Here is a 22575-nt window from a genome sequence, read left to right on the forward strand (position 1 = left end):
ATACCACATCTTCTTTATCCATTCATCTGTTGATGGACATCTTGGCTCTTTCCATAGTTTGGCTATTGTGGACATTGCTGCTATAAACATCGGGGTGCATGTACCCCTTCGGATCCCTACATTTGTATCTTTGGGGTAAATACCCAGTGGCACTTCAAACTCTTAAGAATGGCACTGTGCCCCATACGACTTGTATAGTTATCCAGCGTAGACCCTCAGTTGTGCATGCTTAAATCCTTAATTGGATTCCCTTGTGCCCAGACATTTGATGGCTGTGGAAAGGAGGCTCAGAGAGGTTGTGCCTTGCCTCAGGTCGAACAGCACGTGAGGGGCTGCCTCGGGACCAGGCTGCTGGCTCCATCCTGCCTCTAGCATTCCTTCCACACAGGTCACTCTCCGAGCTTTGTGAGCATTTGGGATGTCGGATGTCGTCAGGACCCATGATAGCATTTCATTAAGTCACCATCCATGGGCACACAGCTCAGGACGCTCTGAGTGTTTGGCCAGGGCTCTGGTGGCAAATGGCAGATTTTCCTGGCTGTGTGTTCAGTTACCCTCAGAGCCTCGCTAGAGCGCTGTAACTATTAACGCTCAAGCTGGGAGGGCCCGCCAGGCTCGCTCTCCGAATCCTCAGTGGTAGATCAGTAGGAGCCCTGGTGAGGGACCTCCCCTGGCCAGGGGCCAGATCTTCGTGGATAATATTCAAGGGGGCTTCTCAAATTCATAGGTCACCTGGGCTGGTGGGGGAATCTCAGGGGCAGTTTGGTGTGTGGGTCCCCAAGTTCAGAGTCCCTAACAGAAGCAGTGCTTATGGTCCAGTAAATGGCAACCGGTGAGTTGGCTGGGGCTGGGGGAGGAGGCTTCTGATCGGACGGGGCCCGGAGAGCAGTCGGGAGTCCAGGGCAGGCCAGTCAAGGACTGGGCCCTCCATGCACCCGGGGACGCAGCCTCTCTGGCCCTTGGTGCACTAGGGCTCCCTCAGGACAGGCTGGATAAAGTATGTGGTCTGGAGGAAGGTGGGGTATTCTCACTTTGTAAGTGGCTGCCACCGTGGCGCGGGCATCCTGCTGCCTGCTCCCGCAGACACGCTCACACCGAGCCCTTGCGGCCACCCTGAGAGCGGACACAGCACTACTCCCCCTTTTCACAGAGCAGGGGTCAGAGGCTCCAGTCCACAGCTAGTAAGTGGTCAGAATAGGGCGGAGATGATGGTGTGCGGGTCACTGCATTCTCTGCTGTTTTTCTTTCTTTCTTTTCTTTTCTTTCTTCTATTTTCTTATTTTATTTTATTTATTTGCCAGAGAGAGAGGGAGAGTACAAGCAGGGGGAGTGGCAGGCAGAGGGAGAAGCATCTTTGTGCTAAGCTCCTGCTTAGCAAGGAGCCCGATGTGGGACTCAATCCCAGGACCCTGAGATCATGACCTGAGCCGAAGGCAGACGCTTAACCATCTGAGCCACCCAGGTGCCCCTCTCTGCTGTTTCTTTAGTGCATAGTTCATGCCTGGCCACATGCTACGTACTTCACATTCATTACCTTTGATCCCCACCAGGACCTTGTGTGCTGGGTCATGTAATTGGCATTTCAAAGTTGAAAAACATTTCAACTCAGTTCAGGGGTAATGGACTGGCTCAGAGTCCCATGGCCAGTAGGTGGCAGGGTCAAGATTTGAACCCAAGTCTGCCTGACTCCGGAAGCCCATGCTCTTTCCTTGTGACAGCCCCACAGGCTCTTTGGGATGAAGCTTGCACTACACTCAAAGTTTTGTTCTCAGGGGACTGGAGGTGGATGGGCTGAACCTGTAAGTAGTAGGGCTTTCCATGACGTGATAGGCTAGGTTATGTCGCAATAACCACATCTCAGTGGCTTAACTAAGAAAAGACTATTTCTTGCTCACATTACATTCCTCATGGGGGTCATGGCAGGGTGTGGGTGGAGGTTGCTTTGCTCATCAGAGTTCCTGGGAGACCCAGGCCCATGACTGCTGCAGCAGTGGGAGGGGCGTATGGGGATCAGTAAGTGGCGCTTAGAGCTTAGACCTGGCCAGCTCCCTGACAGGAAAGGTGATATTTTGTTCTCTCTTTAGTCTGGGACCGAGTGAGAGTCGTGCCAGCAGCCAAGGCTCAGAAACAACTGGTCCAAGGGGAAGGAGGCCAGAAACTCGCCACGCCTCCTTCAAGCCTCTGTCTCAAAGGCAATCTGTGATTTATGTTCTATAACTTCTGGGTGGTACATACTCATTCTTTCCTGGACACTGCTATTTATACAGTGACTAGTGTTTTGACACTTGGCCCCATTATTTTTCATTTTCCCTGATCCGTACAGTGAATGGATCTGTAATACCACCCCTGCTTTTAAGAAAACCAAACTGTGATTCAGAGAAATTGTTACTGGAGCCAAACCTCCCAAGTGGGCAGGTGACCCTACCTGGATTAGGCCGTTCCTCTTTTTGGCCCTGCTCCCTCTGCTTGTCAGAGCTGGCTGCCGACCCCAGCAGGCTGGCCTGCAGCGAGGGACCTGGGGACCCTGCGTGGGCTTTATAGGAGCTCAGTCTGCTCAGCTCTGTCCCAGGAAACAGCCAACATCTTTGAAGGAGGAAATCAATGAAGGTCATCCTTGTCTTATGTCTTAATCCCGGCTATTGTGGGAACCAGCCTTAAAGCTTGGGGAGAGTTTTGGTCCAGCTAGTCCTGCTTTTCTTTCTTCTGCCCCTGTTGGCTTTATCCCTGCAGCTGCGGAAGTGGGGGACAAAGGAGACAATTTTCTGCATGGAAATTTGGTCTAGCTTGGGGGTGCAAAGAGGCCCTAATGGGATTGGTCATTGGATTGAGAGTTCTTTGTCTAACAATTTTTATTTAAAATTTTTAAATGGCGTGATTTCTACAACTTAGGATTAATCCTTTCAGTATGTATAGAAAATACGGTAGCAGCAAAATGGGAAAGTTGAAGGCTCAGCTTTCACAGTAACAAGATTTCTGGGAAGGGAACAGTATAGAACTGTGAACTCAATTAGGAATTGTTGGCTTCTAGATTGAGCCTTTGGTTTATCTTGGAGGGGTCCCCATAACTCCCCCATAGGCAATGCTCTGGAGAACCTGCTTATTTATCTTCTCTCTCCAAAAATCCTGTTCAACCTGTTGGGCACGTGTGTGCTGACAGCGAGCTGATTTTAACCATTTGGAAAGCTGTCAGGCCTATCGGTGACAGAAGTAACTGGGCGTCTAACCCGTGCTTTTTTCCTGCCCCTACCCCCCAATATTTTCCTGGTGACGCAGAACTCTGGATGCATGGCATTGTCTGGGTGGAGTCCTGCCGGCTAGCAGGCAGCTTCTTGAAGGGCCAGCCACACCGCGGGAGGATGTTGGGTTCCATAAACAAGAACTGCTACATGCTGGTTACAAGGTCAGCTTAGACAGCCGCCCTCAGGGTGAGGGAAGTGGCGTCTTATAAATATGACGTGAGGGTCCTTTTATCTCCTGAAAACTGAGAGGACCCAGGGACACTGGAGAAATTTTTGTAAGAACTTTTTAAGGAATGGTGTAAAAGAAGAATAAAGGCAAAAGCATAATTAAAAGTCTGTAGCCTGGGGCGCCTGGGTGGCTCAGTTGGTTAAGCATCTGCCTTTGGTTCAGGTCATGATCCCAGGGTCCTGGGATCCAGCCCCACATCGGGCTCCCTGCTCAGTGGGGAGCCTGCTTCTCCCTCTGCCCATCCCCCCTGCTTGTGCTCTTGCTCTCTCTCGCTCTCTCTCTCGCTCTCTCAAATAAATAAATAAAATCTTAAAAAATAAAAAAATAAAAGTGTAGCCTAAGGCTGTTTTAGAGAAGCCCTTGACTGTTTTCCTGATATAATTGCATATTCCTTTCTCCTCCCCACCCCCTTTAAGTCAGGGTGAGTGTGTGGACATTGCCAAACCCCCCAATTGCCAGGTGTGGATCTTCCTTTTCCTTTCTCTGGATGAATGAAGCTGCTGCTCTACTCAGAAGAACCTAGAAGCAGGCAGCAGAGATCAGAGACAGGAATTCGGAGCTAGATATGAGTCCTGGTCGTGTGACTTTGGGCTACCTGACCTTAATATGCAGCTGTCATCGATCGAGTTCTTACCGTGCGCCCCGACCATTGCTCTGTGCTTGGTGCAATGTCCCCCTTCATGATTAGAACAACAGGAAAACCGAGGCTTCGAGAGGAACAAGGGGAGCTGATGCCAAGGCCGGAACTCTTTTCTCATTTGTTTTTATTAAGGTGTCATTCACCTAGCATAAAATTCACTATTTTCACTCTTTTAGAATGTACAGTTCGTGGTGTTTATGTATTCACAAGGTCGGACAGGTGTCGCTACTTGCCAAGTCCAAAGCATGTCCATCACCCCCAAATGATAGCAAGCCCCTTACATCATCCGAATTTCCCCTTCCCTGGTCCCTTGGCAACCACTAGTCTACTCTCTTTCTCTATGGATTTGCCTGTTCTGGTCATTTCATATCAATGGAATCGTACCATATGTCAAAGCCTGAGCTGTTGAGCATGTAGCTTTTTGGGAAAAGCACTTGACCTATTTAGGGGCAGAGTATGTTTATCATAGGTGTTTTTATCTTCATCTTGGGTATCTCTCTAGGTTGATTGTGTGGCTTAAATGAGAACCTATGTCAAATGCATTCTGTGAGTGAATGTGAGGTATTTTATTAGCATAACTTTTGTCTGGGACCTGTGTCTGAATGACAGGCCACTCTGAGAGCAAATCTTGCAGGTTTCTTAACTATTTAAAGAGGGTTATATTGACTTACTTCACAAGAATATTGTGAAGAAAACCAGGTATATTTTTAACCTTTGTAATCACGGAGTTACATAGAGAAAATTGGGTAATTGAATCTGTTGAAAGGGAGTATCTTTCAGGTGGTTTGGTAAGCAGGAAAACTACCACCAGGGCAGAGAGAAAAATAGGATGTAAACAGCATCTTCTTTAAGTATAATACATTTAAACTCGGTGAGTCAAGGCAGTTAAGTGACACTTTGTTCTGCTCGGTGGCCAGAAGTTGCCTGCCTTTGGATAAGAGTCCTCACTTCCAGAAGCCAGGGTAGGGACAACGGTAAAAAGGATCTGAGATTAGCTGACAGCATTTGAAAAAATGAAATTTAAGCATGATGTTAAAAGAGTAAAACCTCTGGAATTCTTTAATTCCATGATTGCCTGATATCGCCTCAGTTTCTTCAAGTTCATTCTAGAATCCCAGACTGTGAGAGCCGGCAGGACACTGGAATGAGACCAGTTCGTGAACAGAGGCGCCAACTGCAGGCCTGAAGTCCTCACACAGTGAATAATTAGCCGAGTCTGGTCCAGAATCCCTATCTTCCAACCACTGTGCTTGGTGTTAGAATCAACTCTCCCTTGAAGATATTTGGGGTTTTGGTGATGAGCACCCTCTACTTCCTCGCTGATTCCTGTCTCACTCGTATGCTGCCCCCTTGTCAAAACACAAACAAAGCTCACGGGGAATTCCAACAGTATAACCGATTCAGTTCTGAGCTGCAGATACGTTGGGAAGGAATGGTGTTGGCATTTGGGAAATGTAGTGAGAGAATTTCTGGAAATTCTGATGTAGAGTAGGGATTTAAGAGATGATGTTTTTCAGTGGCTCAACCCCACCGTGACCAAAAAATGGTTAAGTAAGCAGAGTCAGAAAGGAAGGGAAACCCCATCACTTTACAGGAGTGCAGGGATGTCAGCTTTTTCAAGTGTCTTTATCTCTTATCTTCTTTTGTTTTAATTTTCTGACCTATTCAGAGCTAATGTTACCTGTTACACTTCTTTAATGGTGTGAACTGAGCTCAGAGGGGTCAGAGGTTTGCATAGGTCCCAGTGTGGGCAGGCTGCAAAGCCTGTGGTCACGTCCAAGCCACTTGACACCCCACTCTGGGCACTGGAGTCAGGCCAGGAAGCATAAAGGACTTGAACAGTTGGGGCCTCCGCTGTGGGCCTCCGCAGATAGGCCCCGAGGTCACAACAGCCTCTCCTCTGTCTTGGCCTCACCATTCAGAGTGAGACCCACAGGCCAGCATCTTTGGCATCCACTGGGAGCTTGTTAGAAATGCAGAGTCCCAGGCTTCCCTAGTCAGGGTGAGCGTTTAACCAGACCCCCAGGTGAGTCCGAGGCTCAGTCAAGTGTGAGAAGTCCTGGCTTGGAGGCTTTATGCCAATGAAATTCATAGACAGCGAGGGAAAGAGATGAAGTGAGCGGCTTATGACTACAGCTTATGCTGTTTCTATTCCTAAATAGTTTACTGTTGCTCAGGTGAGGGGGAAGCTGAGGACACCATACAGGGGACCTGGTTCTCTATAATTCAAACTGAGAAAGGGACTCCTAATTGTGACCCAGGTCCTCCCTGGGGAGGTGAAAGTGGCATCCACAGCTGTGCTGGTGAAAAGGCAGGAAGCTCCCAGCAGATGGCCTGACCCATGGGCCACTCTGGTAGCCGTCAGCTGAGGTCCTGCAGCCTCAACACACGGGAGTGTGGGGGCGGCCAGTGACGTGGAACTGACAGACCCACATTCCATTGCCTGGACTCCCGGCCTCCACGCCTCAGCTGTTTTCACTCATTCAGCAAAACAGGGAGACAGAAAAGAAACAAAAGCTGGCTGTGGCGGAGGCCTTGTTAATTAGTAAAGCCCCATCTGGCCACGTGTTGGGTCTGTGGCCAAGCCAGGAGCGAACCCGTCCGAGGTGTCTGTGCTCCTGCAAAGGAAAGTGCATCAGCCCCTTTGGATCAGAAAAAAAACACGCAGGCCTGGCTTTTTCTGCTGCTGTTTGGGAATTTTGTGCTCGTCATGGATAAAAGTTTCCTCTGGCTCCAGGGGACAGTGTGAGCATTTCTAAATGTGGGCATTAACTCATGAAAATGGGTCAACTTATAATAGCGAGTCATTATTTTCAGTGAATGGTGGTACTTGGCAAAGACTGGGATTTTGCTTTTTTTTTTTTTTTTTGGTGATACAATTATATCCTCTCCTCCCCTTTTAAGAGTAATTGGGGCACTTAAAAGTCAAGTATTTTGGAAGTAGTGGAAATTCAGGACGTTGAAACATGCTGTTTGTCTATTTTGGAAAAATTTCCTTAGTTGCCATCAGTTTAGCAGACCTTCCTTGACTGGGAAATGATGTTTAAACTTTTAATGAATTAGCCAACCAAGAAACCTGATTTGCCCTTGGAATGAGATGGGGGTCATCTAATTTGTGCAGTGCAGTTGTCCTGGAAAGACCATTGGAAGATCTCGGGTTTCTCTTTGGAGAAATGTAGGCTTGACATTTAGCTGCCCAAAATGTGCAGGTTGTGGTCTGAAGCCAAGTTGGAGGATTTAGAACCACAGTAAGTGAACTGTGCCAAGTCCTGCCCTTGGGGAAACATATGTGGGTTTCGTTGGCTTGGTAATTCTTGGTAATGGTGAGGACTCTTGCCTAGATGTTGACCACAGTGTACCAGGGGGGGAACTTCATCCACCTTTTCCAAGTGAGGGAAGTAAAGCTCTATGAGGCCAAAAGACACTTTCCAGCAAAAGACACTGGAAATGGGCACAGCCTGGATTTGAGTCTGATCTGGCCGACTGACTGGAGAGCCCCCTGCTCCTTCCTGAGAATTCCATCCTTGAGATGATTTACGTCTGTGTTACGCGGGTTGAGGTAGGCATGCGTGTACTGGGTACTGGGTAGTTGAGGGGGAGCGTACTTGGCACAGCTGCAGGGGAGAAGTGGTCCGTCTTCCAGAGCACCAAGGGCACCGTATCTTAATATAAAAAGAGACATGGAGTAGAATGAAAAATATCGTGGTGTCAAATGCAAAATATATACATGCAGTTTTGTTGGAAAAACCCAAACCTTGAAAAGCCGTTCTCCACAGCCCCTTGGATGTCTCTCATCAGCCCACATTGGACTTCTCTGCCTTCGGGTTGCCGGGTGGAAATTTTGGAGACATGCTCCCATAAGTGCAAGTCCTGGGCCATCTGGGCCTTTTTGCACTCTCCCAGCTGTATGTGGTGAAAAGGAATTTCTTAGCTATGTAAACCCGCGTGGGAGATCTCGTTGGCGCTAGGCTGTTTGTACAGCTGCACCCCAGGGCTCCGGCTCTGCTATCTTTCATGGCCCAGAAGCATCTGCAAATGTGCTGGGGAAGGGTTCCTAGCGGCTGGAGGAGGCGAGAGCTGGGCTGGGGAGGTGGTTGTCCCCCAGGTGCCTGTGGGCATTGATAGTCTTTTCAAAGAAAATGTGTATTTATTTAAAAAAGATGTCGTATCTCTTGAATTTCCATAGTTCAAGAGTTACAGGAGGGTTTGCCATGGAAAGCGTCCCTCTCCTTCTTTCCATAACCCTCCTTCCCTTCCTCACAGCCAGCCAGTGTTACCTGTTTCTCAGGGAGTCAGGTAATGACCTGTCTATCTCCTGTTGCTTTTCTTTTATACAGACCTCCCTTCTATGGGTACCATTCTCTCCCTTGCATTTTCCTTGCTTTCTTGTTCCTTTAGTTTTTCGGTCGCACAGGTTATCACTGAACTCATGTAACGTTTAACAAATGCCCCACCGGTTGCATTTAGTTCACTTCAATCTTTTGCTATTATAATGCTGCCGTTCATCATCTTGTTTATATGGCATTTTGCACACATGTAGGACAAGTGCGAGAAGAGAAGGTGTGGGGTCACAGGGAATGGACATTATAATTTTGATTGATACTACCACATTGCCCCCCAGGACCTCATACCAGTTTCCAGCACCCACCCCCCACCCAGCAGTGGCGGGGGGGTGGGGGGGTCCTATGATCCCTTACACCACTTACACCTTACCCACCTGCCTTCTGACCTCGGCCGGCTGAAAGGTGAAGAAATGATCTCAGTGCAATTTTAAGGGATGGTCCAGTCTTGACCAACAATAGAACATAGCACATCTGCTACTTTTGCCCTTGTGGTGATGACTGCAAGGTGCTTCCAACCTTTTGGAGCGGCAGAGGAATTAGAGCTGGTTTTTGTTGACACTGTGTGACTGCTTGCAGGAATGAACAGTAGTTAAAATACTGAGAAGTAAATCCATACGATTCTTTTAAAAGTAGATATTACCTTGGTGATGTGATACGGCTAAATGAATCTTTAGAGACCATGCGCTCCTTAGTTTTATTGATGCTGTAACAGCCTCTGCAATCTTGTTACGACAGACAGGACTTAAGATCAAAGGATCAGAGAAACATGGTCCCAGCAACTTCAGCGAGGTCAGCAGTCCTGTCTCCAGTGACCTCTAAGTCGGTCCTTACCAGCTCTGGGCCCGGTAGAGTTCTGCTGCCCTTCACCACATTCCTGAGATACAAGCGTAAGCATTTGGAAAAGATGATGCTTAGGTCAAGGTTCAGAGTTGGAAGGGGGGATTTGAAGGTCCTCGAGAACCGTTTTGTTTTCTTCGCTGAGAAGTCAGGTAGGACTTGCCTTGAACAAAGGGATATGCTGGGAATCGGGTATGGTTGCAGGAAAAGGAAGTTTGGCCTGTGGACTTGATATAAAATAGGGGCTTGGGTGTGTGGGGGGGGCGGTTCAGGGACGGGGAGGGGTTCTGGAAAAGTGTGCCAACAGAGGGTTAAGATAAATTTATTTATAAACATAATGTCTGCCACCCTATGAAGACACAGAGAAGAATATACTATCATTTACAGATAGTCAAAACAGGACTCGACGTCTCCACCCGTGCAGGCTCCCTGGAGTCACACCCAGCCTGTGTTACTGAAGGCTAGCAAGGCCGCAGAGCCCTGCCAGCCCCCAGCTCAGCCATTCACTTGCCTGGCCAATCCGCCCGGCATGCAATCCCTCAGGACTCAGGAGGTGCCTCTGCGACTTGCAAACGGAGAGTATACCAAGTCCTAGACATCAAAACACAGTGCGAGGTCCTTTATCTAGCGTGTCAGGGGGCCAGTGAGGCCCAAATTCAGGTTAAACCAGATCCGGTTTTCAGTGGCCTCGTTCTTCCTGAGATTTCTGGGTGAACAAAAGAGCAGTGTCAGCACGTTGTGTGTTCTTCACTTCACCAGAGCATCTAGGCGGGTATCTGTAGCCTGCTTTTCCTCTCCCTGGTGTCTCGGCCGACCTCAGACCACTGAGGTCGACGCCTCGCCTCTCCCCTCTGCCCTGACTCGGCGTCCCGGTTTCCTTTGTCTTCTCTTGGCTGTAGTGAGACATAATTTGTGTGACATACAATTCACCTGTTTTAAGTGCACAATCCCATGGTTTTTAGTATGTTCCTAGAGTTGCACAACCATTACCACTGTCAGTTTTAGGACATTTTCATCACCCTCAGCCCCATGCACCCCCTGATCTTCTTTGTGTTTCTGTAGATGTGCCTAGTTTGGACATTTCGTATAAATGGCAACATGTGGGCTTTTGTGACTGGCTTCTCTCACTTAAGCATAACATTTTCAAGATTCATCCATGTTGTAGCATGGATCAGGACCTCATTCTGTTTTTGAGCCAAATAATCCATTGCATGGATATACCACATTTTGTTTGCCCATTCATCCGTCGATGGACAGTTGGGTTATTTCCGTTCTTTGGCTATCAGGAATAATGCTGCTGTGAGGTTTTGTGCAAGTTTTTGTGTGGCCGTATGTTTTCCTTTCGCTTAGGTATACACTGAAGAGTGAAATTGCTGGGTCATGTAACTCTGTTCAACTTTGTGGGGAACTGCCAAACTGTTTTCCAAAGTGGGGGCACCGTTTCGCATTCGCACCAGCAATGTATAAGGGTTCTGAGTTCTCTATAGCATCCTCAACTGTTGCTATTATCTTCCTGATTATAACCATCCTGGTGAGTGCAGAGTGGTTTTGATTTGCATTTCATTATGGCTTTGATCTGCATTTCCCTGATAACTAATGATATTGAGCATCTTTTCATGTGCTTGTAGGACTTCTGTGGATCTTCTTTGGAAAGGGGTCTACTCAGATCTTTTGCCCCCCCCTTATTTTGAGAGAGAGAGAGAGAGACTGCATATGCGAGTGGGAGCAGGGGGTGTGGGGGGGCAGAGGTGGTAGAGAGAGAGAATCTTAAGCAGGCTCCACGCCCAGCACAGAGCCTGACCCAGGGCTTAATTTCATGACCTGAATTGAAATCAGGAGTCTGACGCTTAACCAACTGAGCCACCCAGGCGCCCCTCTTTGCCCGTTTTTTAATTGGGGTTTCTTTTTATTATTGAAGAATTTTTTATATATTCTAGATATGGGTCCTTTAACAGATGTAGGATTTATAACTATTTTCTCTCATTCTCTGATCCATTTTGAGTTAGTTTTGTGTATGTTGTAAGGAAGGGGGCTGATTTCATCTTTTTGCCTGTGCATATCAAGTTGTCCCAACACCCTTTGCTGAAGACTCTTCTTTGTCCATCGAATTTTCTTGGCGCCCTTGTTGAAAATCAATCGACTATAAATGTTGGATTTGCTTGGGGGCTCTCAGTTCTGTCCCACTGAATTGTATGTGTATCCTCATGTCAGTGCCACACTGTCTTATAACTCTAGCTTTGTAGTCTCATATTTTAATGGGAAAGTTAGGGCAGGAATGGGCAATCTAGACTTTTCTTTTTCCTTCCCTGGTCTGACCAGTTATTGGATTCTTTGGATCCTTACTCATGCTTTCAACCACACTATTTCTCCTTGTTCATCTTGCTGTTTTCGGTAGGAGAGGATACCCAAGTGGGTCCTGAGGAGTCCTAGTGGTTGGCCCTTTAGTTTTCTCCTTTGCAATGGCAGCTAACCGTGTTCTGACCCAGTAGCTTGACGTGATGGGTGTTCCCAGATGTATAGAATTAAACATTTGGGTTTGAAAAGATGCTCTGTTTTCTGAAACTCTCTGATCGGTTAAGTTCAGGATAATACATATTATTGTACTGTTAAGAGATTTAAAGATCTTTCTGTAAGGCTATGCAAGCAAATAAGCAATTCCGGCAGATAGTTCTCCCATGGGGCCATGACATAACCTTCAAAGCCAAAGCTTGCCCTCCCTGGGCCTTCCCTTCCTTGCAGGCATCTGCAGGGGTGTTCCGTGAGCATCCGATTTGCTGACATTAGCATCTTTGTAGTAGTGGAGCAATGGAAGGCGAGAGATCTTCTGGGAGAAGTGGAATTCTGGACAAGGCCACTTATCATCACTTCACGTTGCTGAGCCAAAAAAAAAAAAGCGCCCATGGTACATCTGGAATTAGCAATAACCACACTGTACTTGTCACCATGCCTTTCTGTTAGGAATTTTGTGCAGCATGGAGCTCATTTTCAGAAGATGGCGCCCAGAGCTTGCACTAGGAACTCTATCACAATTTAAGTGAATTTTAATTTCTGCTTTGTATTGGACATTAAAAAAATCTGTAAACAGGAACTGTCCTTCATCCAGAACTTCCATTAAGGGGCCCCGCACTTGGCGAGGGGTCAGGGATGTGGACTCGGGCCGAAGGCAGTGCTTACAAGAACAGGTTCTGGAGTCCGTCTGCCCAAATGCACTTGCTCCTAAGTGACCTTGGACAAGTTCCTTATCTACCCAAGTCTCAGTTTCTTTGTCTTTAAAAACAGTGTTAAGAATAGTACCCACCTCCAAGAGTCGTTAAAAGCTTGAAATCCCATGTTAAAGATTTAGTACAGGCAAGGGATGACAAAGTTTTTCTGGGAAAAGCTAGGGAGTGAATATTCTAGGCTTTGCAGCACCAGGGGGGCCTTCCCTCACAGGCATCGGCCACTCCCCGCTCCGCTGTGTAGCTCGAAAGCTGGTGTGCTCACCAGCGCGCGTGGCGATGCTCCCCGAACACTTTATTTTTAATAACAGGTGGCGTGCTGGACTTGGCCTCCAGGCTATAGCATGTCCATCCCTGGCTTCGCACGGCGCCTGGCACATCGCGGGTTTTTAATAAAGGTCAGCCATGCTCGAAGCTGGGGGCGGCCCCTTGACAGCAGCTCCCACGCTCACCCGCTCCGTGTTTTTAACAGAATGTCGAGGTCCTGGCCAGTCGGAGCAACACTTCAGAGCAGAGCCAGCTGGGAGCTGAAATGCACGTGAAGGCGCTGCAGGAGGAGAATGAGAAGCTGCGGGAAAGCACCGCAGAGCTGGAGCAGAGCGTCGCTCGGCTTCAGAGGCAGATTGCTGACATGAAAGGCGATGAGGCCAAAGCAAAGGAAATGCTCAAGAAGGGCGAGGTAAGGCTCGCCGGGCCCCCAGCCCAGGCCTGGCAGCCGCGGGTCCTTCTTTTTTCCTGTGTCTGTGGCTTTGGAAGCGGAAGGAGATTTACTATCATAATTTAGCAGGAAAGCTGAAGGCAGTGCTGACTGTATCCTCTCCACCAGCCGCTTCTGCTGTTCCTCTATGAGGGCATACTGAGGAGATGAGCTTGTCAGGAAGGTGGGAACGGGGCCGATGAAGTCAGGGTGGGAAACACAGGCGTCCCCGCTCAACCAGACGTCAGGCGCCCTCAGCTTTTTGGCACCGGGCAGAGGCCACCTTATCAGACCCGTTCTCACGCATGGCGATTTTTTTCTTCTTTAACACATAGTTGACGGATTTTGAAGCCCCACCAGTTTTAACCGATTATCTAGTTTGCCAGATCTCTAGAAGCGGGAGGCTGTTAGCAAGAGACACGCACATGGAGGGGGCAATGAGAGCTCACACTGACCATAGAAGAGGGGACAGAAGCATTGTAAAGGGAGATGTGTTCCAACAGGGCTTCCCAAAATACTCCTCGATCAGAATCACCTGGAAACCTTTCCCAAAACTCCGTGTGCCTGAGTCCATTCCATACCTGCTCTTTCCAAAGCTGCAGGGGGGAGGCTGGATATGTATTTTCAGTCATGCCGGATGATTCGCACTTTCACGTCTGGCTAAATAGGGAACTGCAGACAGGCACACATGTCTAAGAGCATACCTGCTCTGTGCCACCTTGGGTCCACCGCTGGCTGCGTCCTTGGATGTCTCCCGCCTTCCCTTCATGCCCCCGAGCCCGCTTCCTAGACACAACACGCATCCGCGTGCACTCTGACCTTGTGTGTCATTGTAGAGAGAGAGCCGGCAATTAGAGGAGGCCCTTGTGCAGGCAAGAAAGGAAGAAAGAGAAGCCACATCAGCCAGAAGGACCCTGGAGAGTGAGCTGGAAGATGTGCAGGTAAACATAGAGCTGTTGTCTTTATTCCTCATAGAAGAAGCCTGAGAAGCAAAATTGGTGAGACGTGGACAGATCGCCACTGGTCCTCTCCTCCCAGCGAGCTCCTTGCATAGTAAGAACCACACTGGGCTTCAGACCCTCCATCTAGACCACCAGTGGTTCTTAACTGGGGGACATCTGGCAATGTCTGGTGACATTTTTGGTTGTCACAGCCAGGGACATGCTCCTCGCATCGAGTGGGCAGAGGCCAGGGATGGGACAGCCCCCACAGCAATGAATTATCTGGCCCCAAATGGCAGTGGTGCCGAGGTGGAGAAATCCTGGTGTAGACAGTAAAGAGCTTGACAGCTTTCCAAAGATAAAATATGAATTGTGTGAGAAAGCTGGCAGGATCGGTCCCCGAGGCAGTGTGGAGTCAGCTCTCTGGCAGAAGCCAATTTCCTTTCTCCTCTGGGCAAATATACTCCGCAGAGTGTAGTCCTTCAGGACGGCTATTAAAAGCAGGAGGAAGTCGGGTGTTTTTTTTTTTTTAAAACTAGATAGCTATCTGTATTCGAAATCAGTAGATTCTTAGAAAATTAGGTTTTCCCATTTGAAGGTTAGAAAGATTGTAGGAAGTACATTCTTAAAAAAAAAAAATGTCTGCAGTGAAGCTCTAAAATGAGTTTGCAGAGCGACCTCAGTGGGATCCAGGTATGTCCTTCTACCTGCTCTGGGTTTTAAAGAACCAGCACCAAGCATTCCTCAGGCCGTTTCTGAGGAGGCCAAAGGCAGTGATTTTGAGCAGCTGTCAAAGAGGACATTGTTAACGTTTTCCATGAGGACCATTGGGTGGGGAAGGGACATATGAAATGTGTTAGGGGCTGACAGAGCAGTCAGGGTTCAGGTTTGTAAATCTGCCTAATGCCTAATTGCAGCTTTCCTTTCAGTATACAGCTTCCCCTCCTCCGGGGCAGAGAGAGCCTGCTTGTGCTAGGATTCACTTCAGGTCAGCCGTAGCCAGGGGCCATCACCCCCAGAGCGGAGGTCTGTGCCTTCTCTCCAGCTTTGGACAAAGACCTTGTTTTTGCAGACAGTAAAGCCCTCTTTTCTCCTGAGTTTGGTGTCTGACTGTCCTCACTTTGGACTTCTTTCCCTCTTTCTCTCCCCTCCCTCCTTCCCTCCCTTCCATCCTTCCTTCCTCTTTGTTACAAACTCTGGTTTGGTTAGTTTGGCGTGGACGGCAGGCTCAGCGTGCTGCTCTTGAAGCCTCGTGCTGACGACGGCCAGCCGCTGAGGTGCAGGGTTCCACCGGGAGAGCTAGCTGGGGGCAGGAAGAGAGGGAAAGCATTTCTACTCTACAGGGACAAAAGTCTGCACCTTCGTGTCACGTCCATACCAAGTGCTGGGTGCAGCTATTACACGCTGTCCGTCTTTATCATCTTTAGGTCAAACCAGAACATTTCACACAGAAGGAAGTAGTGTACTAGCTGTGGATCTGCAGCTCCGGGTTGCTTCGGCAGAGGGAGAGCGGGTGATGACCTCAAGGCCTAAAGATCTTAATGTAATCCCCACCCACCCCACCTCCGGGTTGCTAGCCTCGCCCCGCCTGGGAAATGATCCCTGACCTGTTCCCGGGTGTTCGGGCCTGTTTGCCCCGTGGTGCCGGGCTGGCTGGCGCATGAAGGCCTGGGGCGGTATGTGGCCGTGCCAACCACCAGCAGCGCTCTCGGGAAGACACTCAAGAAGGCCCGGCAACCTCCCCGCGGTTCTCTCAGGTAGCCGGTCTCAGAAGGAGTCCCCTGCACAATGCACCATGGCTCTCAGATGCTGGGTTTTCTGTCAAATCGGGAACCAGAGAGCCGGTTCGATGACTTTCCGCATGCCTCCCTTCCCAAAGCTGGCAACCGAAAGCGAACTTAACTCTTCGAGGAGGAGGAAAGAGTAACTTGTTTTTGTTTTTTAGTCCCCACATGGCATTTTATATTTCAGAGTCTTTGTACCTTTAGCAGTCTGTGGCATCTTCATGCATGATAACTTTTCCTTGACACAGTAGCCGAAGGCCACGTGAACTTAGGTCTGATTTATTAGGACTCAGAAAGTGGCAGTGGGATAGAACGATGCCATTGTTGGTTTGCTCGACCCCTGCTGCTGGGGTTAGGATGGCACTGCTGAGTAGATCCACTGGAACTGCCTTCAGGCAGAGATGTGTCGGATTCCCTTGAGAAATGGCTTCTGCAGATGGGGAAGTGAAGAAACCCTTTCTGGAGAAGCCACCATTCTCTCCTTCGGGGAGGGATAATGTGTAAGTTCTGTAAGCCTTCCCCTCCCACCCTGTCGGACTTCCGTGTCATGAAATGACAGAAGAGAGCCCTAGAGCTTCCCCCGTGGCAGCCCCGGTACTGTGGCAGGGAACTGCCTGGGACCCACGCGGTCTTGTGTCCCCACAGAGGCTGCGTAAGGGGAGCGCGTTTTCATTCATGAGCTGCTCTCACAAGCTGTAACTTGGGTATCTGGACAACACTCCTGAGAAGTGTTCTCATGAGTTCTTTTTTTTTTTTTTTTAAAGATTTTATTTATTTGACAGAGAGACACAGCGAGAGAGGGAACACAAGCAGGGAGAGTGGGAGAGGGAGAAGCAGACTTTCCGCCGAGCAGGGAGCCCGATGCGGGGCTCGATCCCAGGACCCTGGGATCATGACCTGAGCCAAAGGCAGACGCTTAACGACTGAGCCACCCAGGCGCCCCTCATGAGTTCATTTTTGTCAGTGCTTCATTGCAGCTTTCCTTTCAGTATACAGCTTCTCCTCCTCGGGGGCAGAGAGGAGCCTGCTTGTCCTAGGATTCATTCGGGTCAGCCATAGCTCAGGGGCCGTCACCCCCAGCTTCGGTCTGATCAAGCCTCTCATTCCTGTAAGTCCATGGGCTCACCTGCCACTCGGCTATTGTTAATAGGGACTAACAGGGGCCTTCCTTAGTCATACAGTAAAAGGCTCTGCATCCATCAACAGACAGTGGTCTTCAAGCTCAAGGGTGCTCACTATACATTCAATAACTGTGTTTTCTATTCTCTGAACTGATCATTTTTTCCCCGATTTTTGTCCCAGTATTTTGGTCAATGGGTTTATGTTGCTGGTCTTCGAAATATAGTCACTGTAGCAACAGCCTTTCGCTCCTGACTCCCAGCTGCAAAATGGGGAGTTTGCTTCTTTTTGTGTGAGTTTGGAACATGTTTTCTCAGCAATGGTGTATTGGAATACATTTCTGGAGGAACTGAGGAGGCAGAACATTATTCTAAACAGCATCTCTAAAATTTAAAGTATGTTAGAATTTTCTGGGTAAATTTTAAGTCTAAATTTGTGGGCTCCGGTCTAAGGAAAATTGTGATTCCATCACAAGGGGCTAGAATCTGCATTTCAAGTAAGGAACACCCCATCCTTACTTGGCGACTCTGACATACAAAGTCTTTAGACCACTTTTGGGGATAGGTATTAATTTCCAGCCACTGAGTTTTTATCATATGTCTCATCATGAATCTGGGCTATGAGACATACCCAGATGGAAAATCTCTTCCTGCCTTGACAGATCTTACTACCTTGCAATAGAGGCAAGCTACAAGAAATATTTTTTAAATAATTTAGTAACACTGTTCTTCCAGACAAATGTGTGAGTGTTGGGGTGGGGTGTGTGGGGTTTTGGCGGGGCCCCAGGCCCAGAGTGGGTGAGTCTCGTGTCTCCGGTGGCACGGGAGACCGGGGCCAGGCAGGGCGCCCTGCCTGAGCCAAGGGGGAAGCAGAGATGCACACACCATATGGAGGTTGATTGGAGCCAAGGCTGGCTTGTCTGCTGGCCTGTAGCCTCTGGGATTGGGATCCAGGAGGAGAAAAAGAGAGGCTGGTGGGGGGGTGGTCTCTAGGGGCATGGTTGAGTTGGATCCTATAGGAAGCCATTCATTTCCCTCTGTATTTTGTTGTTTTTCGGGAATTTACATTTTGAGATACGTTACTGAGAGTTTTCTCCCACACATGGAACCAGACCTTGCTTGCCTTACCCTGCATCCTCCCCTTTGCCCCCAACACCACTAAATCAACTACAAACACAAATCCCAGGAGGTGACCCTGTTTCTGGTATGTGCCCAGCTGGACTGTGGTGGGACACACTCCTGCTAATTGCCTCCACACTGAACTTCTAATTACCTTCCTTTTACCACCTTCTTTTCTCCCAACAGCTTTTGTTGACCTTGGTTTCCCGCAGAAATTAACTTCAGCAGCCCAGCTGCGTTGGCTGGTTCTGTGAGTGCAGTTCAGCCTGGCAGAGTGGAGGGGCCGGAAGGCCTCCACGGGTGGCTTTTTGGCCCCAGGTCACAGGGTCGGCCAGCAGCATGGCTGGCTATGCTTTGCAAACCAGGAGTGCCCCAAGTGATTTGGGAGTGTTTTCAAGACGCCTGAGTTGGTGCATGTGACAGCAGCTTGTAAACTGTTAAGCACCGTACAGATATAGAGACTGTTGTCCTTGTAACAGCAGCTGTGGAGACACAGGACACAAGTCCTAAGCAGTACCTATAGCAACTCATGCAGCCCTCAGTACCTGAGACCATTTTCTTTTTTTTTAAATTTTTATTTATTTGACAGAGAGAGACACAGCAAGAGAGGGAACACAAGCAGGGGGAGTGGGAGAGGGAGAAGCAGGCTTCCCACTGAGCAGGGAGCCCGATGCGGGACTCGATCCCAGGACCCTGGGACCATGACCTGAGTCGAAGGCAGACGCTTAACCGACTGAGCCACCCAGGCGCCCCTGAGACCATTTTCTAGATGATCCAGCCCACGTCTGGGTCATGCTGCCTCTTTCTGAGCTCTGCCCCTTCTTGGTATCTTTATGCCAGCGGCTGCAGCACTTAGCCATTTAAAGAGGCCACCATAATCTTTTTAAGATACTTTAGGATTTTGTTTTAGAATTGCATCTTTTTACATAAAGAATATCAGGCTCTGTGACTGGGTGAGGTGAGAGCTTCAGGGGACCCTGGGGAAAATAGCTCACTCAAGATAGTTTCATTTTATGGTAAGTACTAGGATTTGGTGCTGAATCACTAAATAACACTCATTTGCACTTTTCTAACTAGTGTCTTTTCCGTTTCACACCTTTTACTCATCAAGTTTATCCACCTGTGGATTGCCGGATTCCTTTTTCTTCTGTCTATGAGTCCAACCACGATTTTGTTGATTACAACTCCCTCTACCCAAGTGGACTCTTGACCTATGGGTCAGTGTTCTCTTTCCTCATAGATTCATTTTTAGCTATTTTAACTGTAGGAAGCGTCTGCAGAGCAGAGGAAATTCTAGAACATGAGATGTAATGCTGTATAACACAGGATGTAAATTGCCACATTGGTTCAGGTTTGTCTGATATATATCTTTACCTCAATTTTCAAGCATGAACTTGAAAATTTCATGTTTTCAGACACTGTCCTTAATCACTGCCCTGAGCAGCCTTGGCCATTTTCTGTATTTCTGTAATAAATCCTTTGCCCCTTTATTCTCATGTGTTTTTTTGGCTGAGTCAACTTTGCATTTGGGTCCTTGAATTTCAGAACCAGCCGTGTCCTTGTGTCTTGGGATGGTTTTGTTTTGATCCTTTTCCTTATCACCGATGTAGCAGGTCTGATTGCTTTGTGGTGTGGCTGCAGAATTCCCTCTGCCCCCTGTTCCTGGGGCTGACCTGATAGGTAGGTGACCGTGCTGTCCCTTCCCTGCCGTGTGCAGAGAAATCTGAGTCGGGCCACCCAGGAGCAGAAGCAGTTGTCTGAGAAGCTCAAAGATGAGACAGAGCAGAAGGAGCAGTTAAGGAGACTGAAGAACGAGATGGAGAACGAGCGATGGCACCTGGACAAGACCATTGAGAAACTGCAGAAGGAGGTGAGGGGTGGGGAAGCAAGAGGTGTGGGGGGAACACCTGGGCTGGGGCCCAGTGTCCTCTGAGGGCCTGGTGAGAGCTAAGGAAACCTACACTGATGTCTAAGCATGCATGTGTCAGATTTCCAGATCCCCTGAAGCAGCTCTTTGGACTTGTTGAGAATCCCAGTTAAAGGGAAACTGGTCTAGAAAATGCCAGTACTCTCTGGATTCTGGGCCCAGCTCCTCTCAACAATCACCCAAAGAAGCCTGGCACGTAAGGGCAGACTTAACAAATGTTACCTGAATCAGAACCGTGTGTAACGTCTGCATTTGCACCCATCTTTCTTGTCCAGAAATGTGAAAGGCAGTTTCAAAGTCTAGTAGTTGCTACTTCTCTTCTCTGCTCATCTCTGCCCTGAAATACCCAGAAGGGGGAGAGGCACAAAGCTGACGGGCTCCCTGCATTCTAGGAGCCAACAGGAATGCCTGCCGTCTTCTGATCCCTACTATGTACCAGTCACTGTACCAGCTATTTTGTAACTGGAATTCTCTTATGTATTAATTCTGACAACACCCCTGTAAGGTACATATGATGATTCCAGTATTTCCGATGAGGACACCACAGAGGCCCAGTGAGGTTTAAGGGCATGGTCCAGTTATGTAGCTGGTACGTGGCAAAGCAAGGGCATGACCCAGGTCTATGTATCCAGCCACAAAAGGTGTGCTTGTTCACTCCTCCTTGCTACTTCCAAGTTAGAGGTGACCAAGCCTGGACAGCCCATGACCAGGTGCTTTGCAAAGTCTTTGGGGAGGTTGTAGAAGAAAGAGGAGGAGATGTGTTCTGTGTTTCGATGGGACCCAAACCTAGCTCTCGGGCCCCAGCTGGAGTGTCACAGGGTGGGCTCACAGCCATGTCACTCCTTCCAGATGGCTGACATTGTTGAGGTGTCCCGCGTATCCACCCTGGAGCTCCAGAACCAGCTGGATGAGTACAAGGAGAAAAATCGCCGGGAGCTTGCAGAAATGCAAAGGCAGTTGAAGGAGAAAACCTCAGAGGCCGAAAAGTCACGTCTGACTGCCATGAAACTGCAGGATGAGGTAATGCCTGGCCAGATCCTTTCCTGGTTTACCCCCCCCGTTCAGAGTATGCTGTACTAGAGACTGCTTTGCAACTCTTCTAGGAGAGACTCAGGGTACGTCCGAAGACAGCATTTGGACTTGATTCTTCAGTGTTAACCCTTAGGATGGTCACATGGGGCAAATGGCATTCTAAGACACAAAGTCCCAGGGCCCCGGGCTGAAACTGACACAACTTTAAAGTGACCATTTTCTCAATTCATCCAACAGTTTCTGCCTAAAATGTTTAGCTGCCATTTATGGAGCAGCACTGGTATACCCAGCTGTGTCTCAACGATTCATGTGTATTAGTGTTTTTTTTGTTTTTGTTTTTTTATTTTTTTATTTTTATTTTTTTTTTTAAAGATTTTATTTATTTATTTGAGAGAGAGAGAATGAGAGACAGAGAGCATGAGAGGGAGGAGGGTCAGAGGGAGAAGCAGACTCCCTGCTGAGCAGGGAGCCCAATGTGGGACTCGATCCTGGGACTCCAGGATCATGACCTGAGCCGAAGGCAGTCGCTCAACCAACTGAGCCACCCAGGCGCCCCTTTGTGTATTAGTGTTTTAATTTAACCCTAGAACACAGATTATAGTAAACAATTGCTTTTTGACATTCATTTATAAAATACAGACTTTTATGAGAGCGGGTGTGGTGGACATGAGCTTCAGAACAACGATAATGGAGACAAAAAGAAATCTTCAGGAATGTATGAGTACTGAAATTATTAAAACATATTTTTTAGTTTTATATTTAGGAATAGGTGTAGAGCAAAGTAACTCAAATGTTAGCTCCCTTCAGTCTTGACTTGTAAAGAGCCGAGAAAAATAAAAGGAATGTTTTTGATTATTTTAATGGAAAGCTGAAGGTTCTAAAACACAAGTACGGCGTATGCTGATTTCTCGTTATGCCTCTTGCCAGCTGGATGACCTTGAGCAACTTACCCCAATTTTCAGAGCATCTGTTTTTACCTCTTTAAAAACACACCAAATAACGATGATTTAATAATGAAATGAGATAACGTGTGAGGCTAGAGAGCCGAGGGTTTGTATATCCTGGACACCAGTGTTAAGGGTTTTTTTTTAGAGTCCAAGGCTTGCTTTTTTTCATAAGCAGTGCCAAGAGCATCAAGATTCCACAGGAAAACAAGTTTTTCTTTAAAAAACAAACTTTTAATATCTTTGATGATCAAAGAAATATTGCCCATGAGTCAGTGCTGGAACTGTGTGAAAGAGCAATGGAGATTTATTATAGACTTCTAGAACATTTCTGAAAGGATCCTGATAACAAGTCCCCTCTGCTGCAGGGTCATATGATGCAGGACCCCAGTAACTGAAATTAGCATAGTGACATCACAGTTCTGTCTGGCATTAAAAGAAAGTCATTTGCATTTCTACGGCAAACAGAGGAGGGGAGTTTCGGATATTTGCCAGAACACCAACAAA

General features: G+C 48.1%; 1 protein-coding gene across 4 annotated transcripts in view; it reads left to right on the forward strand.

Annotated features, from left to right (window-relative positions):
• The window catches only part of CGNL1 (cingulin like 1), a 157051-nt gene that overhangs the window by 110959 nt on the left and 23517 nt on the right, over window positions 1-22575 (forward strand). For all 4 annotated transcript variants that reach the window (XM_081831147.1, XM_081831148.1, XM_081831149.1 and 1 more), the window contains 4 exons: window positions 12979-13185; window positions 14040-14144; window positions 19883-20035; window positions 20942-21112. In XM_081831147.1, coding sequence (XP_081687273.1) covers window positions 12979-13185; window positions 14040-14144; window positions 19883-20035; window positions 20942-21112 — 636 coding nt within the window. The remainder of the gene's footprint in view (window positions 1-12978; window positions 13186-14039; window positions 14145-19882; window positions 20036-20941; window positions 21113-22575) is intronic.

The sequence above is a fragment of the Leptonychotes weddellii genome, chromosome 9 (genome assembly GCF_054177405.1).
Source record: "Leptonychotes weddellii isolate Sample4059 chromosome 9, ASM5417740v2, whole genome shotgun sequence".
Taxonomy (NCBI): Eukaryota; Metazoa; Chordata; class Mammalia; order Carnivora; family Phocidae; genus Leptonychotes; species Leptonychotes weddellii.